The sequence below is a fragment of the Molossus molossus genome, unplaced genomic scaffold (genome assembly GCF_014108415.1).
Source record: "Molossus molossus isolate mMolMol1 unplaced genomic scaffold, mMolMol1.p scaffold_m16_p_1, whole genome shotgun sequence".
Classification (NCBI taxonomy): domain Eukaryota; kingdom Metazoa; phylum Chordata; class Mammalia; order Chiroptera; family Molossidae; genus Molossus; species Molossus molossus.
In genome coordinates this window covers 202,933,116-202,952,060 of record NW_023425344.1, presented here as the reverse complement: position 1 = coordinate 202,952,060, position 18,945 = coordinate 202,933,116, and the positions used below count along the sequence as shown (strand labels likewise).

Here is an 18,945-nt window from a genome sequence, read left to right as displayed (position 1 = left end):
GGTCACCAGCTGGTGTGATCCTTAGAGGTATAGGAGGGTTCCCACCCCTGGGCCTGCATTTCCACCATTCCTCACTCCTTTGAGTTAAGACTCCTTCTACAAGCAAGAAGATGCTCAGAGTCTGAGCTGACAGGCCCTTAAGAGATGACCCAGCCAGTGGTTCCCACTAGACACCTGCAAAGCCTGCAGCAGGTAACCAGGAGTGGTTTTGAGCATTTCACAAAGCCTGTGGGCAAACTTCCATTACCTGTGATGAATCTAACTAAAACAACCAAGGTTGTTTTATTTTTGCTTTTAATTAGAATTAAATTAATTCTGTGTGATATCTCAGGCCTGCATGCACTAACCAGAAGTTCTGACTGGATGTAGGTGACATCGTGGGAATTTCCAGGTCATGGTTGGTGGACAGGATGCTGCCACCAGAGTCACATGGGCTGTGGTTACTAGTCACATTGCACCTGTTCAAAATGTGATGCCTTACACAGAGTGACAGCAGTGTCTTCCAAATTGAGAGGGCCTTGTAAAGGGAGGGCACTAACAAGGGTTCTGGGTGGTGAAAGCTGGGCAGACTGATTGATTTCAACAGCCGCATATAATTGGTAAGGAAACCAAGGCCCGTCTATTACCTAGCATGAACACGAGTCTGACAGAGAGGAGGCTGTTTTCTGCCATTAAGATGTATAGGAATTCTGGATAGAAATCTTGGGGAACAGCTTCAGTAAAGGGCCTCAGGGTACACTCCCGGCTGAGAGAGAGGGCGGAGGTGCCAGGCTCTGGGAAGCATGAGAGGTCTCTGATCTGAGCTCAGTCCTGGGCTCTCATCTTGTCCTTTTCCCAGGAGTGTGCGAAGATCTTCAGATGTGCCTTCAGGACTGGTGTGGGCCAGGCACGGGGCTGGGGGAGGGGTGTGGACAAGACACAGTCCCTGCCTGTCCCCTGAGGAGCACTGGACCATAAGCCCCAGTTCCACCCACTCTGGCTTTTGGTCTCCTTCTCTTGAAGGCGATGGGTTTGATCATCTCTAAGATCCTTTTCAGCTCAGAGTGTCTTGTCTCTCCAAGTGGGTGCACCAGAGGCCATCCGAGTAATTTTCTGGCTGTACTTCTGACCCTCAGCTTGGCCAGCAGGGTTTGGGCAGGAGGTGGCAGGGTGCGGCTGGAACCACAACCCAGGATCCGGCCTGGCTTTCCCTTTTGACAAGAGCCCAGGGAGGCCTGGCAGTGTGGTAGCAGGGGACCTACCCTTCGACCAGATAATATTCTGCTTCCTGTGTGTGATGGGAGCCCAGAATCCCAGCCCACCAGGCCCCCTCACTGATGTGTTCAATGCTGTTTATAAAATACCTCTGCTCTGTGCCAGGCTCTGAGCTAGAGATACTGGGCAACCCAGACGGTAAGACCCTCGTTCTCATGAAGCTTCCAGTCTAACTGGGGAGAGTCAATACGTGAACAGATAAACACATCTGGATGCAGGCATGAGTGTGGCTGTGGGCACTGCCTTGGGAGTTGCCAAGGACAGAGACAAGGGTCAGGCTCCATTGTGCCCCTGGAGCCCACTACCAGGGCTGACTCAGAGTTGGCCCCCACTCAGCAAACATTTGTTGAATTGCTTTCGGCATGATGGGGAAAGCATATGGAAGGTGCCCAGTCCTGGTTCTGTCCACAGTAGAAGCCAGCGTGTACACACAAACATCTCATTTCAATTAACCAACATTTATCCAGGGCCCATTATGTACCAGCAGGATCCCAAGCCCTGAGAATCTACATGTGAATAAAATCAGATTCCCCCTCTCCCTGAGCTTGCAGCCCAGGGTGGAGGCAGGCATGGGAACCAACCAGGACCCCAGTGTGCTAGGACCATGGTGGCTGTGTGTGCACCCAATTCTCACCAGGGCAGGGCTGGGAGGTTGGGGAGGGACACACCAGGAGGGAAGGATGAGGAAGGAGTCACAAATTTATACCAGAATCTACACAGATATATAAACAGATGCCCTGGAGACAAACACAGCAGGTCTCACAGGTGTGTACACTGATTATCCTTGAAGCGTGTGCAGACATACATAATGACCCCTGCAGACTTGGCCACACAGGCCATCATGGCTAAGTCCTACTAGTGTGCCCCAAAGCGTGGGGTTGGGGGGTTATGGTTGAGACAGTGGCCTCTGTTGGGGGTTGGCCCAGACACACTGGGAATCCCCAGACCTAGGTGGTGGGGGGACACCCTGAGGTGGGCAGAGCTGGTAGTGTAAATCTGAGAAGTTAGGCTGATTATTGGCTTGTTTGGCATAGCAATCACCAGAGACAGCCAATCAATTGTGCACCAGGCCCGCCCCTCAGATCAAAAGCCAGAAGGTTGGGAATTTGACAGAAAGTTGGAACTGTTAGCACTCTCGCTTGCTGAGGAGTTTCAACCATGTTGCGGCCAGGACGGTGAGGTGGGGGAAGGGGGTGCTCAGAGTTGGCTGTGCAGAGCTCCCATATTGTGGTCAGGACGGTGAGGTGGGGGTAGGGGGTGCTCAGAGTTGTCTGTGCAGAGCTCCCATATTGTGGTCAGGACGGTGAGGTGGGGGAAGGGGGTGCTCAGAGTTGGCTGTGCAGGGCTCACATCCCTGCAGGGCAGAACTGTGCGTTTTAGAAACTGCCCGCTTCCCCATTTGGGCATTTTTGCTATTAGAAGTAAACAAACAGAAAGTGTTTGGAACAGCTCCTGGCACATGGTAGCCCCTCATTCTGTCCCCCAAGACCATGCCCTCTGTGTGTAGTGGTAAAAGTTCCAGCCTGTTCATCTATGAGGAGGGGAGTCAGGGAGCCAGCCTGGAGGAGGTGGCAGGAAGGTGAACCTCCTGTCCTGCAAAGGGCCTGGGAATTTGTTCACTGAGTGAGAGGTGGATCCCTCCTCTAGAGCTGCCTTCTGCTGGAACCTTGGGGGGTTTTGTGTGTTCTTTTCATAAGAGATACTATTTCTTTGCAGTAACAGTAGCTGTTATAGTGCTTTCTGACTGCCAGGCACTGCTCTGCCTGCTTCACATGATAACTACTTAAGTCCTCCGAACAATCCTATGAAGTAGGGATGTTATTATTCTCATTTTGCAGGTGGAGGAACCAAGTCCCCGAGTGGTTTAGTAAATTGCACAAGGTCACGCGGTAGGATGGCACCAGAGAATGTCCTCTAACCATTGGGCTCTGCCCCCACTCTGAAGAAAGGTCTGTTTTGTTCTCCTTCACCCTCACTAATACACTGTGGGACTCTGAATAAGTCACTGCCCCTCTCTGAGCCTCCATTTCTTTCTCTGGGAAGCAGACAGTCCTCTCCACCTGGTGACTTCCCAGGGCTGTTGTAGGACCGAGCGGGCTGTCCATATCGTGCCTGGGCTGTGCCGGGAGGAAATGGGGCCCAGGAGCAGCATTCTGGGGAGAAGGTATTTCCAGCGGGGTGCTCTACATCTTGCCCCCTAGAGCAGGGCCAGGGTGAGAGTCCTCTTTGAGCCCCACCAGCAGATACTCAGCTGGGCACCCTGAAGGCCTCCCAGGAGGACCGGGGTTGGGGACACGAGGGAGGGCGCCAGGAGAGAAAGCGCTCTCAATGTAAACTCGGGCAGAGAAAATCATGAACTGCGCATGCAGTTTGCACCCAGGCCAAGGCTCTCCGAGCTTAAATATATTCTTATGGGCTATTTATAGTTTTGGAGAATTAGAGTGATCTGGATAATGGGAGTGTTGGCACACTCCAGCTGGTCAGGGCCAGCCAGGGACTGTCGGGGAGAGTGGCCCTGGGGAGCCTCTGGTGCAGGACTCTGCGCTCCCCGGTCTCTCCTCCCTGACACAGCCAGTGCAAATGACACGGGAGGAGGAAAGGGTTGGAGAGGAGCCTCCCTTCACAAGGGCCCTTAATCTGGGGTCTCTCTGTGGCCTAAATGGGAGTAAGGCCAGCTGCCTGGGACCCTTAGAGTTGAGAGGTGAGAGGTGAGCTCCTCTACTTCAAACTTGTCATTTCACAGATGCTGGAACTGAGGTTCAAAGAGGGGCAGTAACCTATCTAGTGTAACACAGCTAGTGGAGCCTAGACAAGCTCTGGCCTCCTGGTCTAATCTGCATCAGCATTCTTACAGTGAGCCTACCTGTAAGACCACAGAAGCTGGCTGGTGACACTCCCCAGGGGAAGACAGTGCGAATTCAACACCCAGTGGCCACATGCTGTAGAGCAGATGGTTCCAGTGGGTTCTGAGTGGGAAAGGTATGTCCTGGGGACTCAGAGAACAAAGCCCGGACTCCCTTACGTGGCATTCAAGACTCCCAACTGCCCTTTTAAATAATCTGCTCCCACCCTTTCCTACAGAGAACACCTCCCTCCGGGCACCCCTAGAATATTCTCAGCTCTCCTCTGCGCTCTTGTCCACACTCTTCCCACCTGGAGCCCACTCTTAAGGCTCCCCCACCCCACCTCAAGGCCCCCGAAGTCCCTCTCTTGGTCCTCCTGCCCTGTGACTTGCCCTCACTCTGAACTCCCTACTGGAGCTAAGAGCCCACCCAAGAAGGCTGGTGTACTGGGTGCTCTAGTGGGCCACCCAAACTCACAATTTAGGATGGAGTCACTCCTTCCTCCCCAGTGCAGGAAGCTGAGGGGCTCCAGGTTGTGTCCCTGTCCCGAAATGGCTCTTAGTCAAAGAGCTTCGCCTGCAGTCATGCCCCTTCCCCGGGGCGGTGGGCAGCCAATGATTGGTGGGGGCATTGAGAGGGTACTTTGGTTCTCCCTTCCTTTCCCCTGTTGGGACCATCCAGCTCTCGACCTGCTTGCAGATCCGTCAAGGCCCGTGTTGCAACTGCATCTCCGAGCAGTTTCCCCCTCTGCCCAGTCCCGCTTCCCTCACCCCTCGGGAGCTCGCTGACCTTCATCTCCGAGATCGCCTTCCAGGGAAGCTGGTTTATGACCCCTGGTAACAGAATGGTGAAGCAGCCAGCTTGGGTTCAATTAGAAACCAACCGTTTTGAGCTCTATGACCTGGCTGAGTTACCTGACTTCTCCACACAACTGTCATATCTATTCAGCAGGAATAATGCTAAGACAATAGTTCCTATCTCCTGAGGATCCTGTGAGGATGAAGTGAAATGATGTATACATAGTGCCCGATCCTGAGAAAGCACTGAATAAGCATTAGCTATTATTACTTACATTTAACTTCTCTAGGGTTCGGGTAAATAGGGATAGGAAAGTATTGTCTGTGTCGTGGGGTTGCTGGTGATAATCAAATAAGATTGAGGCAAAGGGTTCAATTCTGTGCTGCTGTAACTAATACAGACCTGATGTCAAGTTCCCTGGGGGTTTTGCCCAAACTGGAGCTGTGGTCTGGAAGCCTGACCTTCCCCCAATTGGTGAGGCTCCCTGTACTGGTTTCCTGTTACTGCTGTAACAAATTAGCACAAATGTGTTATCTTACATTTCCATAGGTCAGAAGTCTAGTATGGGTCTCCTAGGACTAAAGTCAAGGTGTTGGCAGGCTGTGATCCTTCCTAGAGGTTCGGGGAGAGTATCTGTTTCCTGCTCAGTCAGCTTGTGGACAGAATTCAGTTACTAGGGTTGTAGGACTGAGGTCCCTGTTTCCTTGCTTGCTGTAAAATGAGGGTTGATCCTAGCTTCCAGAAGCTGCTGCATTCCTTGACTTGTGGCTCCCGCCCCCATCTTCAAAGTCAATGTGGGCAGGTGGAGGACATCGCAAGGCTACCTTCTTGATTATCTTTTACTTCCGAAGACTCATGTGATTAGATGGGCCCACCTGGATAATCCAAGCTTCTCCATTGAAAGGTCCTGACCATGTCTGCAAAGTCCCTTTTGCCCTGTAAGGTAACATGCTCACAGGTTCCAGGGATTAGAACACGGACATCTTGAGTAAGGAGAAGGCAACGGTCATTATTCTGGTCACAGCCACCCAGCACGGGACAACCTCTGATCCAAAATTCACCTCCTCCTTTTCCAGGGAGAGGTCTGTGCAGTTCCCTGTGCAGCAGGGACTTACGGCCCCAACTGTTCATCTGTCTGTAGCTGTAACAACCGTGGCACCTGCTCCCCGGTAGATGGCTCCTGCTCCTGCAAGGAAGGTAATGTGCCTTGTTTCCCAGTCCCATCCCCCTTAGAGGTGCACACTGCCCAGGGGCTCTGGGCTGCTCCAGCCCCATCCACCCTCATGCAGGGTCAGGGAGCCTTAGGTCAGGTTCCAGCCAAGGAGCCCATGCCAGGGGCTTCAATAGTGGAAACGGAATAAAGGGGATTTGTCACCACGGTGTGAGAAGGAAGAGCTGAAGGAGCATACAAGGGTAGGTGAGCAACTAGAGATTAGCACCTGTGGGAGGAGCTGCTGCCACTCCTGGGAGAGAGGACCACCTGGTGAGAGCTGGGACATGGACAGGGGACAGCACAGTGCTGGAGCACGAAGGAGACACAGTCCCCACTCGAGGCCTTGCCCAAGGCAGAGAAAGAAGATACCTGGTGTCTCTCCTCCTGCCCCCCAGTCTGTGGGCCAGGTCTCCCACTGGCAATCCCATCTGGGAGCCAACTGAGGGGAGGGTGGGCTACGCCTCCGCAGGGGTGGCCCCTGTGACATGGAACAGAGCAGGGGAAGGGGAGAATGGATCTGAGGGCAAGCAGGCCAGTGGCCAGCCTCAGAGCGGGGAATTAGCCTGTCCCGGAAACAGCGGGCCTGACTCCACCTGGGCAGAGAGCCCTCCCCTGCTCAGCTGGGTCCCTGTCCCAGGTGGGCTCGGCCCACAGTGAGAACCGGAAGGCAGGAGACCTGCATGCTGGCCCCAGCTCCCCAGCAACCGTGCGTGCTTCTCGGTGGACTCAGGTGAATGTGTCCTAGCCCAGGTTTGGGTTCGGGCGGGATGCCCTCTACAGAGCTGAGGGGAGTGAGCAGGAAGCTGTGCTAGACCTGAATGGAGAGCGCACAGCCTCTTTCCCTCCCCTCAGGGTGGCAGGGCCTCCACTGCACCCTGCCGTGTCCCAGTGGGACGTGGGGCCTGAACTGCACTGAGAGCTGCGCCTGTGCCAATGGGGCAGCCTGCAGCCCCACAGACGGCTCCTGCTCCTGCACCCCCGGCTGGCTGGGAGACACCTGCGAGCTGCCCTGCCCGGTAAGTGTCCAGGGCTGCAGAGTACCTGGGGCCCAGCATCCCCCATACCCTTTCCCTGGGGTTGTTCTGTCCCCAGAGAAGAGCACAGGTGGAAACCCTGGATCCGGTCGCAGCCCTGGTTCTAACCTCTCCGCGGCCACGTGCTACTTCAGGTCTCAGCCCTCTCATCTATTAACTGGCGAATACTTGGCAGATGTGGCCATGTGGCCTCCCTTGCCCCTTGCTGCTCTGGATAAACATTATTAGTTGACTCAGCATTTACTTGAGCCCAATGCAGCTTCAGAATCCTTCACAACACAGTGCTATAGGACAGCCCTCACTCATTCATCAGAGTTGCCATTCCTTGACAGATCACGTCTAAGCTTCTTTCAGGTTCCAGCGTCTATAATGTTATGATCGGGGTGTGGTAGGACTAAGCCAAGCACCATCCAGCTATAACCACCTAGATGTAATCACTGGATCTCAGTCTAAGATATGAATAAGTTAAACCAACTGACGTGACATTGTTGAATGTGTCCTATGGTCCTGGGTTTAAATCCTGACATTGCCACATCCTAGCTCTATTACCTTGAGCATACTTCCCTTTCTCTAGCCATATTGCTCATCTGTAAATTGTGAATATAATGGAATCATTGCATACAGACATTGTGAAGAGAAAGGAGTTGTATAAGTCTTTTGATACCTAATGAGCACACAAGTGTTAGCCACCACCTCCTTCCCCAGTAACAAAGAATAAATCAGTCATTCCTCACAGGTGATAGATGGGTTCCAATTTGCAAAGGGCATTTTCATTTACAATTTTGATTAATGGTCATCACAGCCCTCCGAGCTTGACCATTGAGCAGCAGGGCGGGACCATCACCTCCCTCCTTCCAAACCCCATGCTCTTGTTAAAGTAGCCAGATAATTATTTGGAGTGGCTTCATGGCCACGTTGATCCCGTTATAAAGTGTTCCCACTGCGCCCCTACCCGAGTCTCTGCATCCTTGTGGGGCAGTAGCCCAGTTTTGTCATCCAAATTCAACAGAAGTGTGTGAGGCTCTGGGGGGTCTAGATTGGATCATCTGCCTCTGCTCTGTCCACAGGATGGCACCTTTGGGCCGAACTGCAGTGAGCGCTGTGACTGCAGCCACGCTGATGGCTGTGATCCTGTCACAGGCCACTGCTGCTGCCTGGCCGGATGGACAGGTAACCCTCCTCTGCCTCACCCCCCAGGTCCTGTGAAACTAGATTCCTGGTCTTCTCCTTCTCTCCTGACTGCTCTCTCTCCTTCTTGCTCCCTAAATATGCGCCTTTCCCTTTATTTCCTGGGCTTCAGTTCTCCAGTCCATTCAATTCGAGTTAACAGATATTTATTGAACACCTATTTGCAGGCTCTCTTCTAAGGGGTCAGGGCACACCAGTGAAGAATCAGACAAAGGCTGACACCTGCTGGATGTAGGTATTTGCAGAAGACATGGTGGAGAGACAGACAAGGAACTTTTTCCTTAGCCCAGGCTGTCCTGGTCTCTACAGGTCCTGTCCGCCCACCTTCTACACACATGGCAAATCCACCCACTCTTCTCCCCTCCCGGCCAGCACTCCGGTCCCCCGCTTGGTCTGGGCCTCCCTCCCCTCTTGCCCAGCTGCATCTCTTCTGCACGTGGTGGCCAGAGTGAACTTCCCCAAACCCAGCTCCTTTCACACGAGTCCTTGCTCAGAATGTCTCAATGGCTTCCCGTGGCATTCATATAAAATCCAAAATCCTACGGCGGCCCAGGGCTCACACAATCTGGCTCTGCCCGACCCTTCCACCTCTCCTGTGCCTCATCCCCTCACTCACTGCACCCCGGCCATCTGGGCCGACCATCTTTCTGCTTCCAGGCCCCTCCATGCAGCGCCTCTGTCTGGATCATTCTCTCCCTGTCCCTCCACCTGATACCGCCTCCTCATCCACCACATTTCAACTTCCAGAGTATTTCCACTGGCCTGGGTCTGTGACCTTGGGCAGGTCCTTTAACCTTTCGGGGGCCTGGACTCTCCATCCATAAAATGCAGATAATTATAATCCTTGTAACTACAGGGTCTTTTTGAAGTTTCAATGAGTTACTACCTGTCACTGCTAACAGTGCCTGGCACCTATAAGTGCTCAGTATATGTAAACCTTGAATACAGGAAGTGCTTAATGACATACTGCCTGAATGAACCCACGAGCCAGTCCCAAGAAGGAAATGCAAGCATCGCTGGCAGTGGACGTCCTCGGATAAATAATTCACACCAGTCTGCTGAGCAGCCTCTGTTCTCCACGAGCAGGAAGTTTCTGAGCAGCCCAGGGCCGGGGACATTGCTTCCTCTGCATTTTTGACCTGGCTCCCCTTGCCCTGCCCTTCAGTACACTGGCACCTTATACTCTTAGCTGAAGCCAAGTAGAAATCCGCTTTAATTTTTCATTGCCTTAATTTCAAGTGAGCCGATAAGATTTTAATGACATCTGGTGCTTAGAAATTCTGTCTTTGATGGACAACCTTTCAGTAAAGCCTCTGCTGTTCTAAAGCTAATTTCCCCAAACATGGTCCTGAAGTCATTTCAAAGGAGCGATTGATGCCCTGAGGTTTATCATGCAGAAGGGGACTAAGGAGAGGTGGGGAGGGGACAGGGGCAGGCCAAGCCCCCTGCTTGGGGAGCCCCCCACCCCTGACTCCAGCCCGGGTTCACTGCCTGTGCCCTGGCGCAGCACCGGTGCGCCCTGGCCCAGGGTGTGCCTGTCTTCTCCCCTCGCCCCCATGAGCCACAGGTTTCTGGATGACTGGCATCATGTCTAGTTCATCCTGCCCTGCACATAGTAGGTACTTACTACATGTTTACTGAGATAAATGGAAAAGAGCTGGCCTATAACCAAACATGGTTTTTCCTCTCAGAGTGAAGGAGACCTGGAAGATGATTTACTCCCATCCACTCACACTACAGATCAGGGGAGGGAGCTGCCCCAGGTCTCAGGACACTGTGACAAGGCATGGAAGACACCGGATTGCACTTTCACGGGGAGGCATTCACTCATTCAGTTAGCATTTCCTGACTCAGGCATTCACCAAGTCTTTATTTGGCAGCTACCATATGCCCAGCACTGTGCCAGGCCCACCAGCAGTGAATGGCAAAACTCAAAATCAGCAGTAGTCCCTGGGCACCTATTGTGTGCCAGACACTGTGATGAGCACCAGAGATAAAGAAATGACCAAGATGGCATTCCTGTCCATTAGAAGCACCAAATAAGGAGAGTCAAAAGTGTCAGGAAACCATAGTCCCTGTCTTCACATTGCTGGCAGGGAGACAGGATTCTTATGTATGAAGCATTCAGATCATCGGTGGAGACAAAGCTGTATGCTGGTGACTCTCAATTAGATGCTTGAATCCCTGGGCAGACATCCAGGAAGGCTTCCTGGAGGAGGGTCCTATCCAGACCCTGAAGGATGAGGGCTGCTGAGTTACTGCTGTCCTTTTGGCATGAACTCGAGGTCACCATATATGGATTCTTAGCCCATCAATATAGATGTGTAGAGGATCCTGAAAAATAAAGCAGGGAGATTCCATTAGTAGGGGAGGGACCTCTAAGGGGAATTATTATCTCCATTCAACCATAGGGAAAACAGGGCCTAGAAAAGGTAGCTGATGAAGCTATGCCTCTTCAGAAGCTATAGTTGGAGAGCCTCCCACCAGGCCAAGGTCAGCCCCTTCGACCACACTAATAAGTTCCCTTCTAGAATGGGGCACTCTGCACAGGGGGAACCGTGGGCCTTTCTCCCCACTTAGGTCCTGATGTCTTAAGTTTCAGGTAGCTCTTAGGACATAATATCAGCTCAAACATGAGCCCCATTCCCACAGAACCAGACTTAGAATAATTGCCAAATCCTAGGACCCAGTGGGCCCCTGCAGCCGCCTGCAATCTGCGCATGATCACCGTCTCCCTGTGGTCTAATCTCCAAGAAAGGGACCCCTTTCTGACATGAAAACATTTTGAGGATCCCACATATGAGAGGAGCTGTCCTTTTAACGTCCACCAATTGGGGGGGAACAGTAGCAACATCCTGCCGTAAATTCAGGGTGTTTTATGCAGAGTGTTTTGCAAGCAGTGTGTTCTAATAATCATAGGAACATCTGCATGTAGTTCTAGGAAAGAGCCGGGTCTGTGTGTGATACGTGTGCTTGGTCAGCCACGGAAGAGTACTTGGTGCACAGGTGTGATCAGAGATCCCCATCAGATGAGGGAGTCCACCTTAGACTGGTGTGCCCCTCAGGACAGCAGCGTCCCTCCACCTTCGGTCTGAACCCTGGGTTTTTAACCGCAGGCAAAAGACTTCCTGGGGGCAGATCGCAGCTTCTGGTTTTGCACAGCTCGGGGGATTCCTCCTCCCCAGGCTCCCCTTCTGTCAATCCATGCCGCTGGTCCAGGACTCACCCCTTGTGCACCTGACACTCCATGGGAGAGGCCTCCATTGAGGGCGACCAGATTCTCACGGGGCAAAGACCCCATTCCCTGGGGAGAAGCCCCCTCCCCCTCCACACACAGTCCTACTTCTTGGAGAGGGGCATCTGAAGCCCACAGGCTGCTGTGGGGAGGGGTCATCACAGGGAGGGAGCGGGCACTCGGTGAGACTGAGGCACTGGAGGGTGAGTGAAGCCTGCTGTCTCCCCTCCCTCTGTTTCTCTGGCTGTCCTGCCCCTCCCCCTCCCCCACCAGCCCAGGTGGGCTTGCACAGGTCCAGCCTGCCGCTAAATTGGCTGCGCTGCTCCCCCCCCCCCCCCCCGCCCCAGGACAGTTCTATTTACTGGGCCTGAATGTCTTCCTCCCGTTTTTCTTTTCTCTCTCAAAATCCCTGTCCTTATAACAAGGCAGACATGATTTTTAAACTAATTCTGCTCCTCTCTGAGCTTTTGATATTCACCTTCCAAAGCCACGCAGGTCTCCAGGGCCCCGTCCATTCAGCTAATTAATACATGTGAGACTGGAAGGCTTTCTGCCTGGGAGCAAACCCCACCCCAGAGCTGGGGCCTCCAGCCTCAGGCCTTTTAAAATTCCTTCTTAGCCCTTGGATGTAATCACCCCCAATACCTAATTTCCTCTGTCTCTCTCAGCTCAGAAAGACTTCCATCTATCCTTTTGTTGGGTCACAACTAGCTTTCTTTTTTCTTAATGAATAGAATATATCACAGCGCAAAGAAAATATCAGAGTGTATCCCACACAGTAAATGTCATTTTTCAAAGGCTTGTTTTCTATTGTACAAATGTGCACATGATATAAAATACATATTGCACTGAAGACTGTGGTCAAAAGAATCTGAAAAGATCCTATCCACTGTCTGGGTCCCTGCCCCGGGGCTGGTTGGCTGGGCCCCAGTGGTGGCTCCCGGACTAAGGGCCGCATGTAGCCCACCCCCAGCCTGTGCCGCCCCCACAGCAGCCCTCACTCACCTCATAGTTGGTTTCTCCCAGGTCTGACCTTGGATACCAGTTAACATGTCAAAAATGAAGGAGGCCTGCCCTAGCTGGTGTGGCTCAATGGTTAGAGCGTTGGCCCACACACCAAAGGGTCACAGGTTCAATTCCCAGTCAAGGGCATGAACCTGGGTTGCAGGTTCAATCCCAGGCCCCTGTTGGATGCATGCGGGAGGCAGCTGATAGATATTTCTCATGTTTCTCTTTCCCTCCCTCCCTTTCCCCTTCCCTTCCACTCTAAAAAAAAAGGGTCAATGGAAAAAATATCCTCGGATGAGGATTAACACACACACACAATGAGGCCCTTCATGATCTGGTCCTTTAGTCCCACAATCTCATCTCTCACCACATCTCATTTCATACTTGATGGTGCAGCCACACAGCACTATTTTTTCTTTCAAGGCATGATTCTCTCTCCTGTCTCCTGTTTTGCACATAGGATTTCCTTTATCTGGTCAGTGTCCCCTTAGCCCTTAAGTTTCGGCATCACCTCTTCCTGGAAGCCCTCCCTGACAGACCAAGCCTTGGCGGGGTTTTCCCTCCACATTCCCAGATGCGCTGTTTGCCTCCACACCTCTTCATGCTGCATGGTGCCCCTTCCCACCGTTCTTCCTTTTGCCCTCACCCTTCTTACCACTGATCTGTCTGCCTCTGGCCCACAGGCATCCGCTGTGACAGCACGTGCCCGCCTGGTCGCTGGGGCCCCAACTGCTCCGTCTCCTGCAGCTGCGAGAACGGTGGCTCCTGCTCCCCGGAGGATGGGAGCTGCGAGTGTGCCCCTGGCTTCCGAGGACCCTTATGCCAGAGAAGTAAGGCTGAGCCTCCCACGCCCACCCTCCAGACCTCAGTCGGCTTATCCTCCCACCCTTCCCAGTTGGAACTAGTCCTGATCGGAGAGAGGCTGGGCTCTGAGTCAGGCCCCATCAAATCCCCCCTTTAGTCCCCTCTCTCCCTGGCTTTTCTGTCTCCAAAAGCCAGGGTCCAGCCCAGTTCCTCAGTGGAAACAGGACCAGACCACAGCTCCTCTCTGCAGAGAGACAGGCCCTCCAGGGTGTGGGGTGGGCGTGGCTCTCCCCGCATTTTTGAGGAGCCTCCCTTCATCACTGTGTGGCACTGGAGGGGTGATCAGCCTGGCTGGGGCCTTTTAGGCTGCTGACCACCTCTCCCTTGCACCCCCAGTCTGCCCCCCTGGGTTCTATGGCCTCGGCTGTGCCCAGCCCTGCCCCCTCTGCGTGCACAGCAGCGGGCCCTGCCACCACGTCAGCGGCATCTGTGAGTGTCTCCCAGGATTCTCCGGAGCCCTCTGCAACCAAGGTACTGTCTCGGGGGAAGACAGGAGCCAGGGAGGTGAGGCGTCCTGGGAGGGAAGGGGCTGGGACGGAAGGGTCTTGTCTCTGTGGCGGCAGCTCCTTGCCTCTTCAGGGCTCGGGCCTACTATTCTAAGAACTGGGCACCACAAGGCGTGAGGCAAAGCCATGATGCAGGTAAAGGCACAGGCTCAGAGAGGTTAAATCATCCTCCGAAGTCTCGCAGCCAACAATGGCAGAGCAAGAAACAGATTCTGACGCCAAAGCCCATGCTAAATGGATGAAGAATGAAATAAGCCTAGGTGAGGGCCACGTGCTAACAGCAGAGAAAGCTGTGGGCGCCGACTCGTTCTGCCTGCGGTGGAGATGACCCCTTTGCAGGCCTTCTCGCCTGGCACTCGGGCCACATCGTGATCCCACACCATCCGCTCTCCAGTCTCATGGCAGAATCCTTCACAACGCCAGCTCCAGCCAGCCTCTGCCACTCAACAGGAGCTGAAACGGGAGAGAAAGCTTATTTGCTTCCATAGGCTGCTAAACTGACTCTCGGGGGGGGGGGGGGGGGGGGCTGATGTGTAGCATTTGCAGATTTCCATGATAAAATATTCTCACCATGGCTAACTCCAAGGTGCCAATAGGTTAAGACTGGTCACAGAAATCCTGAATATTTAGCGGCAGTGCAGAGGTAGAAACTGGCACCAGCGCACACCATTGCTTATTGCTGTCCCGGCTGGTTAGGCCAGGGCGGTGTGCACCTGGGGGTCGGCTCCGTGCTGTGCAGGACTTCACCGGGCCTCACCTTGAATGGGAGAGGAGCAGGAAAGGCATTCAGGTAGACGAGCAGCCTGGGCAAAGCACAGGGGAGTGGACTTGCGACTGTCCAGCAGTAGGGAATAGCTGAAGGACGGTGGAGCTGGGGATGGGAAAGGGGCTGAGCAGGTAGTTGGGCCTTCGGAGCAGCTCTGAACACAAGGTTGCAGAATTTGCACTCTAACCTGTAAGGAGGGAAGGGATCTTAGACGAAGGTAAACTTAGAGCTAAAAGCAACTTCAAGGTCATCTGTGTAAGAATCTCATCTGGCCTCTGCTTAAATACTTTTGAGAGCTTACTACTTCCCAGGAAACTGATTCTTTTGATGAATAATCACTACTGAGCTGGGCTATTTTTATAAGTGGATGGGCCGTTAATATGTATGAGTGAAAAGTTGACTCCATGATGCTCTGAGGTCATGAGAAGTTTGGGCCCCAGGGAAACATATATGTGATGGTTTCATTTTCTTGCAGCTCTCTTAGGACAGTTTCATCATAACCTGACACATCGAGGTTTACTTATTAAACATCGGAGACCTGGCCATCAATACAGATAGGCTGGGTCTAAATTAGGACCTGTGCAGCCCGAGGAGTAGCGCTCAGATCCCGCGCTGTCTGATTTATCACCCGCTGGCCTAATGTGTATTTCCCACACATAGATCTAATGGAGTTTGCTATTAATGGCAACTGCCCTGGTTAAGTCTCAAACCTTGTAAAAAATTGAACTGACACTTTCTAATGACCAGCTTTCCAGCGAGTTACAAATTATAGACATTGCCTATGCAGAATCATTAAACATAGATTAAATATAACCAGATGTTTTCTTTTCACCAGCCCCCCTTCTCTCCACCACCCCTCTCTTGGCCTCACTCTTGATTCAGCTAAGAAGTCAACCAATTAATGGATTAGACTGATCGCACTAGCAGCTCTGTGGGTGAATTTGTCAGCCTTGTATATGTGACAAAGACTCCAAAGATAAGACTGTCTTGTTAGAGAAGCTCAAAGTTGGTTTTGGAGATGGGAGAAGGTGGGGAAGCTCTGGCCAGGACGGGGGGATGGGTTCCCCAAATCAAGCACCTCCCAGAAGAGGCTGGGCTCCTCGGGAAGCTGAAGCCAGAGCCTGAGCTGCATGTGTCATCCTCCTGGCAGGGGACCTGCCCTGGAGGCCACGGAGGGTTTGCCAGGAGCACAGGGCCCCAGTCAGCCAGCCTGCCCATAGCTATTAACCCACAGCCTGAAGCCAGCGGGTGAGGCTTATCATCCCCATTTCAAAGATGAGGAAACACAGAGGAGTGAGTGGTTTGCTCAAAGTAGCCAGTAAGTAGCAGAACTTCCCAGCTGTGTGACCTCAAGCAAGTTACTTAACCTTTCAGCGCCTCAGTTTTCTCATCTATAGTAGAGCTAATAACAGGGAGTAATAGTGAAAATATATAATACTGAGTGTTATACGGTTCATTGAACTCACATTTGTGAAGCAGTGTGCACAGTGTCTGGTACACAGGAGCACCATAGTAGCATTTGTTGAGTACAGACCTAAAACCCAAACCCAAGGCTTTCAACTGGAGAGCTCAGTTTACCATGCTCCTTTATCATTTGTCCCAACCGCTAATCGTGTCCGGGAGAGAGAGTGGACAGAGCCCAGGCACCAGGTGCCTGCAGTCTGGCTGGGGAAGGGCTGGCCACGTGAGTACCAGGTAGTGTTGCATAAAGCAGAGTGCAGCCCAACGTTTGAGAAACCTGGGCCCTGCAGACGTTGTTTCTCTTCAAGAATCAAGACCAGCCCTGGCCGGTTTGGCTCAGCAGTTGGAGCGTCAGCCTGCGGTACAGAGACCGGGTTTGGTTCCCGCTAAGGGCATGTACCTCGGTTGCAGTTTGTCCCCGGCCCTTGTTGGTCATGCGGGTGGCAGCCACTCGATGTGTCTCCCTTCACATCAATGTTTCTCTCTCTCTCTCTCCTGAACAAAAAAATGGAAAAATGTCCTCGGGTGAGGATTAAAAAAAAAAAAAAGAATCAAGACCTCCCCATGACCTTCCATGTGGTTCAACCAGCTGAGGGCCTCAGGGATTCAAGGAGAGTTCCTCCCCCATAACAGGAATGCAAGGAAGCCTTCTTGGAGGATGTAGGGCTGGCTAGAACTGGCCTTTGAGGAGAGCACATTGAACCGAGATGAGCTCAAAGGGGCAGGAGTCTCCAGCAGAACCACTGGAAGGTCACTGCTCCTGGGGCCTATTTGGGCCATTTAACAACATTTCCTGAGTGTTTTCTGTATGCCAGGCACTATGTTGGGCACTCAGACCCAACAAAGAACAAAAGAGCCAGGTTCCCTGCACAAAGCTTGGAGTCTAGAGAGGGGAAATTCTGAGCTCAGACTTTCCCAGCAGAACTAGAGAGACAAGTGGAGGGAAGGGGTGGCCAGTGTATTTCCACACACCCAGCAACCATGCCTTGAGTGCCTGTTGTTTTTCCAGGCATTGTGGGGGACACAGACATGGGTGGAACGCAGGCCTGGCCTGATACAGGCTTACAAGCCACAGTAACAGAAACTAACAGAGTATTCTAGAAGCTCAAACAGGGACAAGTAGCCCCCCAGAACAGAGAAGAGGGGTGAATCAGGTAGGATCAAGTTCAGTTATAGGTGTCATTAAAACCCAAAATATCAGCCCTGGCCATTTGGCTTAGCGGTTGGAGCATCGGCCTACGGACCAGAGAGTCCCAGGTTCGGTTCCCACTAGGGGCACGCACCAAACAAACAAACAAAAAAGCCCAAAATATCTGGTTTGAAAATGACAAACATGCCCTGGCCGGTTTGGCTCAGCGGTTGGAGCATCGGCCTGCGGTCCAGAGAGACCCGGGTTCGGTTTCCGCTAAGGGCACGTACCTCGGTTGGTTTGTCCCCGGCCCTGGTTGGTCGTGCGGGTGGCAGCCACTCGATGTGTCCCTTCACATCGATGTTTCTCTCTCTCTCTCTCTCTCTCTTCCTCTCTCTCCCTCCCGCTCTATCTGAACAAAAAAATGGAAAAAATGTCCTCGGGTGAGGATGAAAAAAAAAGAAAATGACAAACATTATGTCCCTCACACATTGAAATAAAATCAGGGAGAAGATCCAGAAGTAGGCACTGGGGAATGGTAGGGGAGCTTACAGAGATGTCAGGGACCCAGGCTCCTTCTGTCTGGTGCAGTCATCCTCAGCGCATGGCTTCACCGTCTGATGACAGATGGCTGCTTGAGCTCCAGCAATCTCACCTACAATTCCTATGTATAATCCACACTATCCTTCAACAAGGAGAACAGGCAAAGAGACACATATTCCCACTTACTGTTGGCCAGAATGTAGTCACATGGCCACACCAAGCTATGCAGGAGCCAAGGAAATAAACTATTCCAGGTGGCCATAGGCCCGGCTGGAACTGGACACTTGACTAAGGAAGGAGAGAACTGACACTGAAGGACTAGCCACCTCCTGCAGAGGGATCACACAGGGGATGGCATTTAAGATGAGTCCTGTAGACAGGGTAGGATTTCTACAGCTGGACATGAGGGTCAGGGAAATTCTGGAAGGGAAGAACTAGAACAAAGACAGCCATGGGGTGTATTTGCAAAGCGGCATGTGGACTAGTGGCTCATGTGTCTGGAAAAGGTAGATTAAGTGTTGAACTCCAGGGTCCAGACTTTATTCTGGGGCAGTGGGTTATATCCGGCAGGGCACAGGAGAGCCATGAAGACAGCAGTGCTTTAGAGAGCTGAAGCTGTAGGAAGAAGGTGGAGGAAATGAAACGTAGTTGCTCAATTAACATTCAGACCTAGTCCTAAAGTTGCTTGTTGCCTAGTCGAAGAAACCAGCCCTTCTTTTGGGGACCAAGGAGTGACTCCTCCAGGAGGGGCTGAGACCAAAATACTAAAAGTGACTCAAAGGGAAATATCATGGACACTCAGTGAAAGAGAGCTCCCTGTGGACCAGGGGCTCTCGAGGACAGGGCTGAGCAGAGGCTTGAGGAACAGGCCAGATTGGGAGACAGGAAATAGGTGGACAGGGATAGATATTCAGGGCCAGTCCTCCAATAAATGGCAGACATACTTGCCACCTGCATATGTCCCTTTCCTTCCGGCTACAAACATTCTCTGCCCTCGTGGCTGTGGGGTCAGTGACGCTGGCAAGAGTTGTGGTAATGGAAGAAGGCTGGGGAGCAGGGCGGGGAGCTCTGGACTGAGTGCAGCCTGGGATTCCCAGCCTCTC

At 52.6% G+C, this 18,945-nt stretch overlaps 1 protein-coding gene across 3 annotated transcripts in view; it reads left to right on the top strand.

Moving 5' to 3' along the window:
* MEGF11 (multiple EGF like domains 11) overlaps window positions 1–18,945 on the top strand; it is a 223,635-nt gene that overhangs the window by 184,978 nt on the left and 19,712 nt on the right. For all 3 annotated transcript variants that reach the window (XM_036260506.1, XM_036260495.1, XM_036260485.1), the window contains exons 10-14: window positions 5,972–6,092; window positions 6,961–7,124; window positions 8,210–8,312; window positions 13,257–13,403; window positions 13,774–13,908. In XM_036260506.1, the coding sequence (XP_036116399.1) occupies window positions 5,972–6,092; window positions 6,961–7,124; window positions 8,210–8,312; window positions 13,257–13,403; window positions 13,774–13,908 (670 nt within the window). The remainder of the gene's footprint in view (window positions 1–5,971; window positions 6,093–6,960; window positions 7,125–8,209; window positions 8,313–13,256; window positions 13,404–13,773; window positions 13,909–18,945) is intronic.